The sequence below is a fragment of the Panthera uncia genome, chromosome D2, assembly GCF_023721935.1.
Source record: "Panthera uncia isolate 11264 chromosome D2, Puncia_PCG_1.0, whole genome shotgun sequence".
NCBI lineage: Eukaryota > Metazoa > Chordata > Mammalia > Carnivora > Felidae > Panthera > Panthera uncia.
The window spans coordinates 53,802,324-53,820,090 of NC_064818.1; the positions used below are offsets into that span (position 1 = coordinate 53,802,324).

Below are 17,767 nucleotides of genomic sequence, written 5' to 3' on the forward strand. Positions count from 1 at the left end.
TAGACCTGTATTCATCACAACTTTACTGCTTCTCATTAAATATAGAATGTTACGATACTGAATTTGCAAAAATTTATTTATACTAAAGGATTCATGTTGATATCTATTTTCTACATTGGGCTTCCACATAGTTTCATTTTAAAATGAAATTTAGCAGTTAAGACTTAAAAAAAAAAAACAAAAACCCATTAGTCTACTACACCCATGAAAGCTCTGGGGCTCAAACAGAAACAGGGCCCTCCCCTGGCCTCCTAGCCACCGTGCACGGACTAACAGCGAAAACAGGTAGGGAAGTGCAGGGGTTGGGGGGGGTGGGGGACTTACTCAAGGCTGAGGGAGTGATCTACACTAAGAGCAAGTTGGAAACAAGTACTGCCTATCAGCACTTAATACCCCAAAGTGTACCAACTGGTCAGCTCCTCTAATCTGTCACAAACCAAGAATGTGGCTAGTACTTATTCCAGCTCTGCTTCCAAAGTGGCCTTTTATGAAATCTGTGTTGTAAATGGAATGAATGGAGAGGGAAAATGCATCCTGAGAGGAGTTGTTTTGGAATTCTACAGAATATAAATTTTATTTACGGTGATAGACAATAATTGCTTTTAGGTAAGGTGATTCTCAGGTAATAATATATTGTCTTACCAGTCATTATGTTTATGCATTTCTTCACCACACACTCAGACTAGACAATTTTTATCACTCTTTTTCTACTCATACATTTACGCCTTTATGTCTATAAGCATTTCAGTAATAGGAACTAATAATCAGAGTACCACTAGCTCAAACACAAAAGACTGTAAGAAGCCTTTCTATTTTATGAGATTATTCTCAACATGCTAATAAATAACTTCCCATTCTGCTTTTTGAGCTATGTCAGTACTCTAACAGAAGAAACATTGGACTTGAAGTTAAAAACTTATTTGATGAATCTAGCATCATCCTGATAGCAAAACCAGAAAAAAAGAAAACCACAGATCATATCTTTCATAAATATAGATGCAAAAAAACCAAAAAACAAAAAACCCGACAAATCTTAGCAAATGGAATCCAGCAATATACACAATAGATAATACATCATACCAAACAGGTTTGTTGAAGGAATAAAAAATTGGTTTAAGATTCAAAAGTCAATATAATTCACCATATTACCACACTAAAAAATAAAAATCATAGATTATCTCAAACGATACAGAAAAAGCCACTGCAAAATCCAACTTCTATTCAAAATAATTGCAACAAAAAACTCTCAGCAAACTAAGCAGAAGAGAACTTCATCAACTTGATGAAGGGCACCTGCAACAAAAATACAGGTAACATTTTACTTGATGGCACAAGACTGGATGCTTTCCCTCTAGGGGGAGGAACAAGACAAGAAAGTCAGCTCTCACTGCTTCTGTTCAACACTGCACTGGGGGGTTGTAGCCAGTGCAACATGGCAAGAAAAAGAAATAAAAGGTATATAAAGTGAAAGTGTCTTTATTCACAGACCACATGATTATCTATGTAAAAAAATCTTCAGGAATCTACAAAAAAAGAAATCAGAATAAGTAACTTTAGCAAAGTTGCAGGATGCAAAGCCAGTATACAAAAATTAATTATTTTTCTGATATTTTAAAAATACCATTTACAAGTAGCATGAAAGATATGAAATACTTAAGGGTAAATTCAATAAAAGATGTACAAAATTTAAACAACAAAATTTACAAAATGTTGCACAGAAAAATTAAACTAGGTTAAGAGATATAAGATATACTGTGTTCAATAATTAAAAGATTCAATATTGTTAAGATGTCAGTTCTTCCCAAAATGATCTATAGATTCAATACAATCCCAATCAAAATCTCAGGGTTTTTTGTATAAACTGACAAGGTCATTCTAAACTTTAGATGGAAATGCAAAGAACCTAAAAACGCCGAAACAACACTGAAAAAGAAGTGATTTCAAAAATTATAAAAAACTGCAGTAATAAAGAATGTCACACTGGCATAAAAACATGACAAACTAATCAATGGAAGAAAACAAAAAGTTCAGAAATGGATCCACCTTTATATGGTCAGTTGACGATCAACAAAAGTGCTAAGGCAATTCAGTAGAGAAAGCACATTTTCTTTTTAAGAAATGTTCGAACACTAGTCATAAGCAAAGCAAAGCAAAACAAAACCCTTGACCCTTTCTTTACTCACGCAAGATACAAATTACCAAAAAGGATCACTGACCTTAAATGGATCATATTTAAGAGCTAAAATTATAAAATTTCTAGAAGAAAACACAAGAAAGGCTAACTGATCTTTGGTTTGGCAAAAGGACAGAAAAGCACATATAAAGAAAAAAAAATCAATAAATTACACTTAATTACGTTTGCTCTTTAAAAGATACTTTTTTGGGTTTTTTTTCCCTGAGGGATAAAGAGCTCCAGCAGGGGAGAGGGGCAGAGGGAGAGAGAGAGAACCTTAAGCAGGCTCCACGCTCAGCACACAGCCCGACACAGGGCTTGATCCCATGATCTTGGGATCGTGACTAGAACAGAAATCAAGAGCCAGACGCTCAACCGACTGAGCTACCTAGGAGCCCCATCAAAAGATATTCTTAAAAGAACAAAAAGACAAGCCACAAAGGGGGAGACTAGATTTCCAAACTAAGACAAAGGTCAAGTACGTACAATATGCAAAGAACTCTTCCACTCAACAAGACAAATAACCTATAAAAAAACAGGCCAAAGATTCATTAAAAAAAAAAAAAAGATAGGGATGGCAAATAAATACACAAAAGAGCTTGAATGTGATTAGTTATTAAGGAAATGCAAATTAAAACCACAATGAGACACCACTATGTATCTCCTAGAATGACTAAAATTAAAAAGACACATCAAGTGCCAGAGATGATGTGGAGTGACTGCAACTTATCCTATACAATACTGGTGGGAATGTAAAATGACAAAATTGTTGTAGAAAAGTTTAGTGGTCTCTTCTTTTTTTTTTTTTTTTTTTAGTATAGTCAACACACATTGTTACAGTTTAGAAGTTTCTATTAAACTATATTGTATGACTCAGTCATTCCACTGTAGTTATTTGTCCAAGACTACTGAAAATATATCCAACACAAAGGCTTGTATATGAATACTCATAACAGTTTGATTTATAATAGCCCAAAACTGGAAATAATGCATTAATAATTGGGATCAATAATCCCAAGAATGCATTACTGGATAAATGGGTAAACAATTGTGGTATATCCATGGAATACTACTGAGCAATATAAAGCAATAAACTTTAATACATGCAACATCAATGAATCTCAAAATAATTTTCTGAGTGAAAAAGGACAAAAAAAAGAACATATTATGTGACTGTATTTAGATAAAATTCTAGGTAATGCAAACTAATCTATGATGACAGACAGCAGATCCATGGTTACCTGAGGAGGGAAGAAGAAGGAGGAAAAAAGGGGTGAATTACAAAGGTACACAGAGAAACTTCTGGACTTCATAAATACCTTCTTTTTTTGACTCTGGTGATCGTTTCCTAAATGTATACACATATCAAAACTCAACAAACTGTATACTTTAAATACATACAATTTATCATGTATTAATTATATCTCTACACAGCTGTAAACACACACACACACACACACACACACACACACACACACACACACACAAAAGGCATAACAGATTCTACCTTCACCAGTCTCAGCATAAAGCTAAAATTCCTTTTGGCAGAAAAGAAGGAAAGAAAATAGACAAACAAAAACAAATCATCACCACAGCACAACAAACGAAATGTGATTTGAGTCAGTTACTCTGCAAGAGTCCTGGGCTTCTGCTCTGTATGACAGGGATAACACATGTCACTAGCTCTGCCTATCTCTTTGGGTCCTTCTGAAACCAGATAAGGTAAGAAAGAGCTTTTGGCAAACTACAAAATGCAACACACATGTATCTCTCTTTATTATAATTCGTCTGGTCAAATTTGGCACATCGTTTCAGTCAGGTGAGACCGGTTTTAGATGTTGTCTTCATCATTCCACATTCCTAGTTTTCTCCTTGATCTCATGTCCTTTTTCAACTTAATCTACAATTCATTACGCCTTTATACACATCATTAACAATCATCTGAATTGGTCAAAGTCTACTCTACTGAAAGACATATGTGACATCTTATTAGTAATATCATTCTATTTCTTTAATTCTATAACTATTTACACATCTACCTGATTGTACTATTCCACCTATATTTCTCTATCTTGTCCAACAAGATCAATACTTTCCAATCTTTTGTTCTTATCTACTAAAACCTACCAAAAAGAGGAAATGAAGTTATTCTAGTATTTTTGTCTTCATAAATCCATAATAGCTCCCAATGTTTATTATTTCCAGGATTTAAAAGACAAATTTTAGTAACATTCTAGTATCTTGTGTTTCATCAATTCACCACATTTTGTAAGGCAGAATCCACTTTCTTCCTTTCCCTTCTGGAAAAGTAAATTTGCCAATGTCCAGTTTTACAATGCTTCTGTTCTCTTACAGTTATTCAGACATCGCTTATCAGCATGATCTCTCAGTATGTCTAAAAGGTCACTTACATAAGCAGCAAACTTACAGCTAAGGTAGCTGTGGAGTCCTGTACCAGGAATCCCCTTCCCTTTCTTAGGCTTCATTTCCCCCTTATCAGGGATTATTTTCCTCTTACCTTTTCTTGTTTAAAGGTTATTTTATTTAATGAAAAAGAAAAAGAAAAAGAATGGGTTAGAGCCATTTTTTCTTCTACTCTGTCACATCACCTGATCCCATGTAATAAGCCTGTGGTCACACTAGGAAAGTATCTTTACAAAATCCCAATTTGCCTTAGCATTTGTCAAAAGTTCAGGTTAGGTAACAGAGTTTTGTTTTTGTTTTTTTATATATATAGATCTTTATTATTCCTTTACACTTAGGGATATTCTACTTTCCTCATAACCTTTGAGAGATCTAAAATAGTACCTGTTCATTCGTCTTGGTCTCCATTCTTTACTGCGGTAATTTCTGATCACATATCATGAATTTCATTTTTGAGATATGATATGAGCTCAGATTATTATTACTACCCTCTACTTACATTTATCTTTATTAAGCCAGGAAGATTAACAATTGTTCAACAAGTTTAATCTGACACGGATTTAATGGCTTTTATGTGTAATTAGGTACACCTGAGCAGAGAAGTTGGGGTCTGAAGACAAATTCTGCTCACTTTCAATCTTGGGCTAGTCCTGGTGACAACAGCAGTATTCTGACAAAATTCCAGATCCCAAGTTGGCAAAACCCTATTATGTGGGTGCTTCTATTAAGGCAGGCAAAAGCCTGAAATCACTTTCACCAAAGTTGGATTAAATCCTTAGCTACAAAGTATTTGAGAAAACAGAGAACTAGAGAAAGATCATTGAGAAAGGGCTCAATGTCCACAAGATCGAAGGAATGGGGGACAGAAACAGCTAAGGCCAGGGGAAGAGCATACAGGAGTATCTGAAGACTGATTTTCAAACAAGGGTGTCCAGTTAAGTAGGAGCACACAGCTTCTCAGAAACATATGGCTTGGGAGCCTTTCAGCCGAGAGGTCCATCTCCAGATGCTGGTAACCAGAATCAGGTAAACGCTAGTGACTGGATTTAAAGCAAAACAGATTAAACTGGCTTAAGACGAAGCCATGAGCACTGAAATTACTTAAATTCCCAAGGATTCTAATGTGTACCTAGGGTTGAGAGCCATGGAGATTTTGACACTGTATAACCACTTCCTTCATAATATCGACAAATAACTAAAATACAAATTTCATTAGTTAAAATACTGAATGGACAGCTGGGTCAAACATTCATCTCAAGTTCTTAAATTTCATTTTCTAAACAAATTTTGATACTTTCTAAAGGAGAAAAAAAAATGTTAGACTACACATCTGATTAAAACTTGAGGGGGATGAATGTCCTTCATTCCGAATTTGGAAACAAATGAAGAACAAGGTACTTCAGGTGCCTGCTCGGCATCAGCAGCCAGTCTTGCAAGTGCGAAGACCACTTTTATCAACCTGCTTCGGCTCAGTACAGAGTCTGAAACTGTATTCTAATAACTAGTAATCATTAAATTATCTAAAGGCAAATTACACTGAAAATTTAAAACCCTCTTTACAAGCGGTAAAATTTAAAATTTTAGTGAAGCAAAGCAACTTTAAAATATAATTTTCACCACATCAATTCAAAACTTTGAGGAAAATTATAGCAGAATCTGAATTTTAACTTTTAAAGCACTATGAAAATAATTAATTCAGCAGATGATCTTTAAGAGATAGTTGAGGCCCTATAGATACTTTCTAATGGCCTGTAACTATTATGAAGCAAATTCTTTTCTAGTTCTGAATGTAATTAATTATGTTACCCTTTCCCAACTATCATCACTCACTTTGGATTGCAAAAAAACAAAAACAAGAATGCCAATTTTGAAGCAATTTTCAAAAATATTTCCAACTAAAAAGTATCAAACATTTAGTAAAAATGTATAATGCAGGATCTTTGAGAAACCCAGGTTATAAAACAACGAAAATCACCTGGAATTTTTATGAAACCATTTGACAGAAAACCAAAGATCAAAATTCAGAAAGAGATATGGGTCCAGTTACAGTTCTGCCAATATTTGTATGACCTTGACCAAGTTACACAGCCTCTCTGAAAAGCAGTAACCATGGTGCACCTTGCATACATGTGCATAAGAGTGTGCACATGTCTGCACAAGCGTACATTAAAAATAAGTCGGGGCACCTGGGTGGCTCAGTTGGTTGAGTGTCCGACTTCAGCTCAGGTCATAATCTCACAGCTCATGAGTTCGAGCCCCACGTCGGGCTCTGCGCTGACAGCTCAGAGCCTGGAGCCTGCTTTGGATTCTGTGTCTCCCTCTCTCTCTGCCCCTAATCCACTCTCATTTTGTCTCTCTCAAAAATAAATAAACATTAAATACATATATATATGTATATCTTTAAAAACAAAATAAAACAAAACATTGAAGTCTGCTCCAAGCCTAAAATTCTGTTTCTAGTAAAAAGGTAACAACAAGGGGCGCTTGGGTGGCTCAGTCGGTTAAGCGTCTGACTTCAGCTCAGGTCATGATCTCACAGTTCGTGGGTTCGAGGCCTGCGTCGGGCTCTGTGCTGACAGCTCAGAGACTGGAGCCTGGTTCAGATTCTGTGTCTCCCTCTTTCTCTGTCCCTTCCCTGCTTGTACTCTGTCTCTCTCTCAAAAATAAATAAACACTTAAAAAAAAGGTAACAACAAGAACAATTTGGAGGCTGTGGGTTACCTTTGTAAAGCACTGGAATATATCTGTGTTTTAGTTTTAATGTAGTTAAAAGATCCAAAATATTTCAAAGTCTGTGATTACAGGTAAGATATGAGATAGGGTTTTAATGTTTGTAGCATATCAGTATAAATGTTTTCAGTGTATACTGAAAAAAGAAAACGTATTATGGAGAAGCTTCACTTCCTACCACTACCAACGCACCCACCTATCACCTTAAAACACCCTCATTTTTTCGTATGTCATTATTCTTCCTCTATAATATATTCACTAGTTTCTCCCATCTCTGATAAAAAGTATAGTATTCTCTCATCACACTTAGAAGTCGGACTTTCACTTCACTGGTTCACAGAATCAAGAAACAGTTTTCTTCATCTAACTTTCTGTGACTGGTCAGGGACTGGCTGCAAATGCCAAAATTCTTCTTACTAAGAGGTACTTCAGAGAGATAGCAGGCCTCATATTAGAATGCTTATACTTTTCCAGCTTAAAAGCAAGATTCAAGCAACTTACCATTGTTCCAAAAGGAATGGCTCTTGAAGCATGGTAATAAATGGCTATAAAATTGATGAAGAAGGCAGTGCCACACACCATAGCTGGGATAAGAAATGCCCCAATAAACATCTGCTTTATCCATCTCCTTCCTGAAAGAGAAAGGAAATAATGAAAATCGGAGGTGGGGGGCATATATTAATGTTCATAAGGCACCAAATTATTGTTTCTTTAGTGCCAAAACATTTATTTAAAATTCTCATGTAAACATCTTAAAATCTGACACTCTAATAATTGTTTCAGGACAACAGCTATTCAAGTATGTCTAATGCAAACAGCTTTTGAAGTGGATGCACCAGAAAAGAGCAATGGACTAGTCAAATGTCCTAATTTTCTGTCGTGATATTGCCACTGAACTGCTGTGAATTTTGGTAAGCCACTCAATATTTCTGGGCTACAAGTCGGCCTACGTAGGCGTTTTCCAACTATTACTTGGAATTCGGGAGCTTCTTGGAGGTGCCCATGAAGTCACTGGTGAAAGAAGAGCCCCAAACCCTGTTTTAACCAGAACAAGTCCATTTTCAACAAATTTACACAATGGAGTTCATGTAAGCTTTCATTTGAAAAGAGGATTACACTGCTTAAAAAAAATTTTTTTTTAAATCCTTAAAGTTAACCCAAATTAAATTACCCCTAGTTAAGTTGAACTTACCCCAAATTTACTTTTAGCTGTAATTATGATTATAAATATATATTTAAATTTGTTTCAAAAGGGAAAAACAAAAGAGTGTGTTTCATGAGCTCTCTCTCTCAGCAATCAGAACCACAGATTTTAAGTTTCACTATTTCTTTGTACCTCTTTGTACTGCCAAAATTCTATACAGTGAACAACTGTTATTTAAACAGTCAAAGAAAGGAATGTTTAAACTATGTAATCAAAAATTTTAAATCGTGTGCATATTGATCAGGAGAACAAGGAGCGATCTTTCTAATACAGCAGAGTATACGAGCAGGCACACTGCCAAGAAAGCACCTGCATACTGCTTAGGAACAAAACACAAAGATTTCATACTGGATCGATATTACAATTCAACTCCACAACCAAAAGCAATCAGGACCCAAACAGAAAGTGCTATAAGTGGGGCGCCTGGGTGGCTCAGTCGGTTAAGCACTGGACTTAGGCTCAGGTCATGATCTCACGGTTCGTGAGTTTTAAGCCCCACATCGGGCTCTGCGCTGATGGTGCAGAGCCTGCTTGGGATTGTCTCTCTCCCTGTCTCTCTGCCTGTCCCCCACTCAAGCGCGCGCGCGTGCTCTCTCTCTCTCTCTCTCTCTCTCTCTCGCGCGCGCGCGCGCGCGCTCTTTCTCAAAATAAATAAAAACTTAAAAAAAAAAAAAAGTAAAGTGCTATAAGCAAAATAAGCAATACCCTAACTTCTGTTTTCTTCCATGTGAAGCTCTTTCAAACATCCATCTCATAGAATTACTATCCCAAATCTTGACATTCTTCCAGAAAAACTCCTTGATTTTGAAGTATCACCTCTATATACTCTATAGTATTTCTTTCTCAGGTAAGTTTCAAGGGCCCCTCCTTTCCACACACAGACTCAACATTCAGCATTTTAACACAAAAACAACACAAAAAGGGTGGCCATTAATTAAAGTATTATTTTTCCTATTTAATTCTCTCTCTTTCTCAGCACTATCTTTTCCTACACTTTCCATTACCTGCTCAGATTCAGAACGTGTTAATAAATTCCATATTTAATTCTCTTACTCCCTTTCCCTCCAACAGTCACAAAAAATCCCACACACATTCCACTGGGTACAATCAGTAGCCCAGGCATCTACACTGTGCTTCCTGCTGGTCCCCTGCAACCTTAGAGATTCTGGTCAAGTTCCAGGCTACCCCTAGTTTCAAACTGAGTCTAGAGGATTATCCAGTACACTGAGGACAATATGCAGACCTTCGCTGTAGTGCAATGAAGTAAGTCTGAAAAATTCTCAACTCTCTGGGTTGACTTCTTACATTAACCTGGCTTTTAGGGATCGCTCGGACAAAATTATCAGTACACGATCAGACCTCCTCAAGGCACTGTCAATCAGAAAATAACCTTTAGATTATACATGGTAACATCTGATACTCCTAGGTTTGAGTCTGAACTCTGCTTTCAAGAGTTAAGTGTAATAAAGAAAAGTGTAGCTAGGTGTTCTTAACTTGCAATCAAACTAAAAGCAAATTTCTGTCCAAGAGTGAATAAATTTCCTGTTTTAAATAATGTTTCTGCTGTGGAGACTTTTCTGAAGGTCATAAAATGTAAATTTCTTAGCCTAACTAGTTTTCACATCAAATTCAAAGCCAAAGTTGACTCAGGCATCCTGATTTCCTTAGGATGGTAATCAAGTTATGATAAGACTTGTTTCCTGTAGCTAAAGGTATATAAGACATTGAACAGTTAACAAAAATAATTAGCAATCTATGATACTCCCTCAGGCAATCCAAAGAATTATTTACACTGAAGGTACAAGTCACATTAAATCTAGTAGGACCAATAAAAAGAGCAATGGTAAACCAGGATATACTGGAGGAATTTTAAATGATCCTATGCATGCTCAGAATGCCAATAATCTATCTATAAGACGAGTCGACTAAAAAGCAGGATCCCTTAATGCTGACATTTTTTCAGATGAGCTGGGAAAATCACATGAGAAAGTCTCTATCCTTAGGAATATAATTTTAAGGTCTTTCAACAACCCTTCAGTCATAAACTGAAATACGCAAATCTACTTTCAGTACTTTTCTGGCCCCAATTACAGGGAAAACAAAAAAATGTGAAAACCCTTGAATGCTACCACAGAAAGAAACACCATGGAGCAGTACCTTTGTATCATCCCTGTATCTCCCATCATTTTCAGGTCACAAAAGTAGAGAAGCGAGGGAGTATTTAAGATGAAGTGCTAATCTTAGCAAAAGATTTTGACAAAGAATAACAAAAATCTTAATGCAGGGTCCTTTGATAAATATTTCAGAGTCAATAGAAATAAACAGCTCTCTCCTATTCTCCTTCCAGTCCAATACTTTATCCAAAAGCCAAAAAACATGCCTTTATATTCAGCTGTAACACTATATACTCTATGTGGAGGCCTCCCATGGAGGACATTTAGGGAGTAAGGCAGCTCAAAGCAAAGTAATATCAATAACTTAAATATACTCTCTCCTACATGTTCCTCAGGGCTAGCTAACTTCACAGTGAACAATGGACATAATCTATTAATTATTCCTAATTTTCAGAAATAAAATGCAAGGATTCCATAAAAGCAAAGTAGATCCCATAGCAGGTTTGGTAGACATTATGTGAAATGGGAACACAAAGTATTTTACAATGGCTGTACTATCCATTTTAAATTCCAAATACCCCACAGTAGAATATTGGCATCTATAATTAAAAATACAAAGAGATCACTTATAAGTTACCTCCTTGTCTGGCATATAAACTTCCTCCAAAATAACCATTCACTGGAGACGTAGCAGCATAGACAAATATGGCTGTACTGAGCATTGATCCCCTCCTGAAAAGGCAAAACAACATATATGGTAAGTTAAAACCAACAATTTAAAGAAAATATCATAAAGCCTATCACATTAAGGTCAGTGTAATTTCAAAGATAAATTTAACAGGAACACAAAAATATCATCCTGGACTATAAAGGATCTCAGAAGGTTGCTGAGTGAATGAATTTCTAGTTAAAACTGCACAGGCTAATACTAATTTTTTTAATCTGCAGTTAAATTTCATAATATATTCTAAACAAATATTTCACATTTCTTGGCAAAAATGTTAGAAGCTGGCACTAAAATTGTTTTGCAACCCTGTGAACCAATCACATCATATGGATAAGGATATTCATCTGTTAAGAAAAATAATTAGAATATTCCTCTTTATAAATTGATTTAATTGCTTAAGATTTTTGCCCACTGGCAAATAAAATGGAAGTAATGTAACCTATATTAGTGCTATTACTTTAAATGGTATAACACTGAGACTTTTCTTAGTTTTCCTTATACTATTAAAAAAAAATTTTTTTTTTAAATTTTTTTTTTCAACGTTTTAAATTTATTTTTGGGACAGAGAGAGACAGAGCATGAATGGGGGAGGGGCAGAGAGAGAGGGAGACACAGAATCGGAAACAGGCTCCAGGCTCCGAGCCATCAGCCCAGAGCCTGACGCGGGGCTCAAACTCACGGACCGCGAGATCGTGACCTGGCTGAAGTCGGACGCTCAACCGACTGTGCCACCCAGGCGCCCCTAAAAATTATTTTTTAAAAATCCATAGGTCCAGGGGCGCCTGGTGGCTCAGTCAGTTGAGCGTCCGACTTCGGCTCAGCTCATGATCTCACAGCTCGTGAGATCGAGCCCCACATCAGGCTCTGTACTGAAAGCTCGGAGCCTGGAGCCTGCTTTGGACTCTGCGTCTCCCCTCTCTCTATCCCTCCCCTGCTCACACTCTGTCTCTCTCTCTCTCCTTCAAAAATAAATAAACATTAAAAAAAAATTTTTTTTTAAATCCATAGGTCCACAATCAACATTAACTCAGATCAACAATTTCTAATCTCTCCTTCCACTAATTGGTATCTAGGAAATTCAGATCAACCCTCCTGTTGAATAAAGCTGAACAAAATATTTTAAATGCCTAATTGCAAAGAGAAATATTAAAATGATAAATGACAGTATCATTTGTCATAATATAGAAATGTGCTTAGGGCACCTCCTGGGTGGCTCAGGAGGTTAAGGGTCTGACTCTTGACTTCACCTCGGGTCATGATCTCGCGGGTTCATAAGATCAAGCCCGCCCTGGGCTGCAGTTATAGCACGGGGCTTGCTTGGGATCTCTCCGCTTCTCCCCTACTCACACATGTGCATGTGCACACACTCACTTCCTCTCTCTCAAGATAAATTAACTTCAAAAAGAATGTACTTAAACTACTAACAATAAAGACTGTTTTTGAAACTTAGCATAACTAGGAAGATAAAATAAAGTCTGTAGATAGATCATATAACCTTGTCAATCTGAGCTAAAGAATATTCTTTTAAAGAGAATTTACAAGAATACCACACGAATGTGTGTACTGGGATGATATACAATTTTCATAAACTAACCACCTTCTCGGTAGTAATTATTATGTTTCACTGTCCACCTATATAGAATACAAAAAGATCATAAAGTCTTGAAGTATGTAGTGCTCCTCTGCCCGAACACCAATGCTGAATTTCTCAAAGTGGATGCACAGTAGTTAAAACATTACAGTATTCAATTTCCATCAATACATAGCTAGATACAAATGTGGTAGTAATATAAGAATATGTCATTCCCATGTTTAAAAGACTGTGGGTCAGGGTGCCTGGGTGGCTCAGTCAGTTAAGCATCTGACTTCGGCTCAGGTCATGATTTCTCGGTGTGTGGGTTTGAGCCCCACGTCGGGCTTTGCGCTGACAGCTCAGAGCCTGAAGCCTGCTTCCGATTCTGTGTCTCCCTCTCTCTCTGTTCCTCCCCTGCTTGTGCTGTCTCTCAAAAGTAAATAAATTTTTAAAAACATTAAAAATATTGTTTTCTTAAAAAAAGATCATGGGTCTCCAGGCACTTGGCTGGCTCACCACTCTGTATCTCAAGGTTATGAGTTCAAGACCTCATAAGGTCTTACTTTAAAAAAAGTAGAGCTTACTTTAAAAAAAAAAAAAGTAAACAATCGTGGGTCTCAAAGTGTTTAAAATCAAAATTTGTTTTTTTCAACAACTCAAACACTCTAAATACTAACTTTTTCCTTTCAGATTATCATTAAAAAATCTGACCCATTCTCTGTTTGTAACTAGGTATGTGAAGGTTGACAAAGGCCTAGCAATACTGAAAACCAAAAGGCTGCTTTGGTCTAAGACCAGTCTATTACCAGTCAGAAGTTCTTAATGTTAGCAGAGAGGGTTCAAAAGGATTGCTCATGTGACTGAGGGTCCAAAATGCCTACCAGGGATTTAAGCTTGCAATCCCCAGAGACACTGCACTAAGTGAAGTGTAAGTATCAGTCATGGTTTTAAAAATCAGACAGACCCTTCATCTCTTCGTTCATAAATATTCTATGGGCATTCTCCACCCAAAATACACCATTTTCATCTACACTGCAAAATATGCTGAGGTAGGGAATTGTCCTCTTTGTTCATCTCGCCAAGACTGGAGGGGGGAAACATCTAAGGAGCTGCCTTACACTTGTCAACTCACCACTCTCCACCCAAAGTTATAGAGCAGCTGTATTTTTCCAGACTTTTCCACAAGTTCTCAAACACTATGCCTTCTCAGGAGTTATATCACACTCATAGGCATCCACATTGATACTGATCCTCTATCTACCTAAATAGTTTTTCTTCTCTGATTGCTGTGGTCATCACCAACACAAAATAATTTTCACATGTTACATTATCTGCCTTTCATCTTTTAGAATCATTCCTACTCTGAAGTGATTCTTACAAATTTCATGTGCAAGGTTTTTCATTTTCTCACTTTATGCTTATTATAATCTCTATTTTCATTTCCATAGCACAGCAAATTAAGAGACAAGTTGTGGCAAAAGACATATCCTTATCCATATGTAGGTTCAAATCCCAGCTTACGAACATCCCTAACAATCATTATGATCTCAGCCATGTTACTTAACCTCTCTGAACTTTACTTTTCTAATCTGTCGAATAGAGAAAACCCCTTCAAAGGATGGATGTGAAAAGTAAAAAAGCACCTAAAGCATCAAGCACCTAATGGAACACCAATAATGTTAGTCACTTCGTTATCAAAATAATACCACTTTAATACGAATTCTATAAAAAAAATATGAATCATATAATTAAGTGTGTTCACTTCAAATTAGCACAATACAGGAAAAACATTAATAATGAAGAACAATGCATGACGTGCCTGCTAAGAAAGTTTCTTATTTCTAAAGTTGAAGGTCTATAAACAAAGAGTTTCTGCAGTAAAATGAATTGTCAAAATGGTAACCCTGACATCTAAGAAGGAACAACGCAAAAACTTGAATTCTAGGAGAGGTTACCCACTCGAGACTGACTGTGCAGTGTCAATTCAGTCAGTGAGTGGGGATGAATTTAACCCAGTATTTGATGTAAAGCATGCCTTCTTGGCAAATTTGAAATGCTTTTCTTGTATTTGGGATTTAGTTCATCTGAAATACATTATATCCTAAAATATGAACTACAAGTCAGAACACTTAAGTTTAGGTTTTGAACAATTATTTTAAAGCTTATATGGTAAACAAATTGCAAAGGTTATATATTAAAGAAATATAACAGAAACTACGGAGAAACCACCTTGTTGATCAATATATTCACTTGAGTTTAACAAGCACTGAGTACCTTCCACACATTTAAGTAGGTACTTTGAGAATTCAAAGATAAATGAATGAAGATCCAGTCCTTGCTCTCAAGGAGCTTAAGGTCTAGAGGAAGAAACAGTAATTTAGTATTATTAAATATTTAACATAAAACTAAAGAGCCATTCTTTCAGCAACAATTTATTGCTTGTCCACCAAATGCCAGGCATATATAAGAAAGAATGCATTATGTGGGGCGCCTGGGTGGCTCAGTCGGTTGAGTGACCGACTTCTGCTCAGGTCACGATCTCACGGTTCGTGAGTTTGAGCCCCGCACCAGGCTCTGTGCTGACAGCTGAGAGCCTGGAGCCTGCTTCTGATTCTGTGTGTCCCTCTCTCTCTGCCCCTCCCCCACTCATGCTCTGTCTGTCTGTGTCTCAGAAATAAACATGAAAAAAATTAAAAAAAAAAAAAAAAAAAGAAAGAATGCATTATGAACTGAAATAGAGATAAAAGATCTAACTGGAAACAAGTGTCATTCTGATAGAGAACTTCATGGAACAACGTCTGAAATGCCTAAATTTATAATCCCTACGACCCAGGCTCAAAGTGTGTCTGCTTCACTCGTGGCTTTCTGAGCATAGGTTATAGGACCACTCAATAGGGATGTGAGATCTGTGTTAATTTTCTAATAATCCAAAGACCTCAAATCAAGAATTTCTTTTTTTAATTTTTTTTTCAATATTTATTTATTTTTGAGAGACACAGAGACAGAGTGTGAGCAGGGGAGGGGCAGAGAGAGAGGGGGACACAGAATCTAAAGCATCAAATCAAGAATTTCCTGCAACCAATTTTGTCCTCAAAGAAAAAATGTACCAAAAACCATGTACAGGTAAGACAGATACCCAATTATTTTTCTAACCTCATGTGCCTTTTCCACTGCTCTTTTTATTATTATTTATTATTTAACAGTTATATATTAAAATTAATAAATTGAATAAACATTAAGTATTTATTAAAGATTATTTATTATTTTTCTTCTGTTCTGTAGACAGTGTCCCAATTTGGAAGGTAAATACGAAGTACTAATTCAGAAACTGTAAAATTCTTGTGCTTTTTACAAAGATCTAATTGGATCTTCGGCTTTCAAAAAAAATGCCTATTCATTTTGCCAAACACCACTGGCTCATAAGTAACTCTGTTCATACCTCTAAATGGAACACAATGTTTATAACCAATGAAAATGTTCAGTAAGGTTAGTATGTTTTAGCATGTCACAGAAAAACATACTTATAGCTGAATATTATTATTAATTATTTATCTGCAGTAAGAACATTTATGCTATATTAAATTCTAAGATAATAGAAATAAGCAAATATTTAATTATAATTGACTTAAAATGGTCCAATGATTAACACTATTCAAGAACAAAAAAATAAAATTAAATACATGTACTTACTCTGTATATAAATCTTCTATCATTGCAACAATAATAACAATAAGAGACACGGCAAATATCTGACATCCAGAACCAATGAGAGAAGAAAAGATCAGTGGGTGACTTGATGGCCTAAATACGTCTCCATGCACCTGCTTCCATCCATACTCATCTCCTAGGTCTCTATCCTATATACACACATATGGAGAGAGAAAAGAAAAGCATTTGGAATAAAATTAAAATACATAAAGTAGGTGAAAAATTACAATTCCAGTTTTAAGTTCCCTCCTTCCAAACTTACAGCTATTTAAAGGGATTCAAAATATCGAGAAAAGACATTTCAAATTTAACATAATCACTGCAAGGGCTCCTGGTGACTCAGTCAGTTAAGCATCTGACTCTTGATTTCAGCTCAGGTCATGATCTCATGGTTCAAGAGATCTAGCACAGAGCCTGCTTGGGATTCTGTCTCTCCCTCTCCCTCTGCCCCTCCCCTACTTGAGCTCTCCCTCTCTCTCTCTTTCAAAATAAATAAACTTTAAAAAATAAAATAATCACTGCCTTAATAACTTATAATGTTAAAATATTATGGCATTTACTGAGGTTCAGGAAGGTGGCTCCCAGTTGTGTTCAGAGAATATCAAAAAATGGAAAAGAAAAGGTCTAGGAGCAAACACAAATGGTCAAAATGGGAGAAGAGCACACCAGCTCTCTGAACATTCTTATTCTTGTCATTTATATCATGCCTGTGGCTCATACATAATGAGGGGCCAGGTGGAGAATCAAACAGAAAACAAAGATTGAAACCAGTACTTAGATGCCCCAACAATGCAGAAATGTCTTTTATAGCCTGGAATCTAAGAAAATATATGAGGAAATATCAGTTAAATATTATCTGTTAAATATTAGTTAACTGCCTACAGCACTTTTGAAAAAGGATTCAATTCTTCCTTTTCAACCTGAGTAAAGAAGTATCTAAAACATTATTTCTTAAATATCAGTCCCTTAAGATAATCTGGCTTTTTGCCTGGGGGTGATCCTGGTCAGACATGTCTAAAAAGCACCAAATACATAATACACATTAACATATTAATTCAGTTTTAACCTGTGTAACTCTTTTCCAAACTTATTTAATGATGGAATGTATCTACAT

At 36.1% G+C, this 17,767-nt stretch overlaps 1 protein-coding gene across 1 annotated transcript in view; it reads right to left on the bottom strand.

Moving 5' to 3' along the window:
• The window catches only part of TM9SF3 (transmembrane 9 superfamily member 3), a 69,586-nt gene that overhangs the window by 18,642 nt on the left and 33,177 nt on the right, over positions 1 to 17,767 (bottom strand). Inside the window, exons 7-9 of the mRNA XM_049646456.1 lie at positions 16,636 to 16,802; positions 11,283 to 11,377; positions 7,829 to 7,959 (exon numbers count right to left, since the gene is read on the bottom strand). Of these exons, the coding sequence (XP_049502413.1) occupies positions 7,829 to 7,959; positions 11,283 to 11,377; positions 16,636 to 16,802 (393 nt within the window). The remainder of the gene's footprint in view (positions 1 to 7,828; positions 7,960 to 11,282; positions 11,378 to 16,635; positions 16,803 to 17,767) is intronic.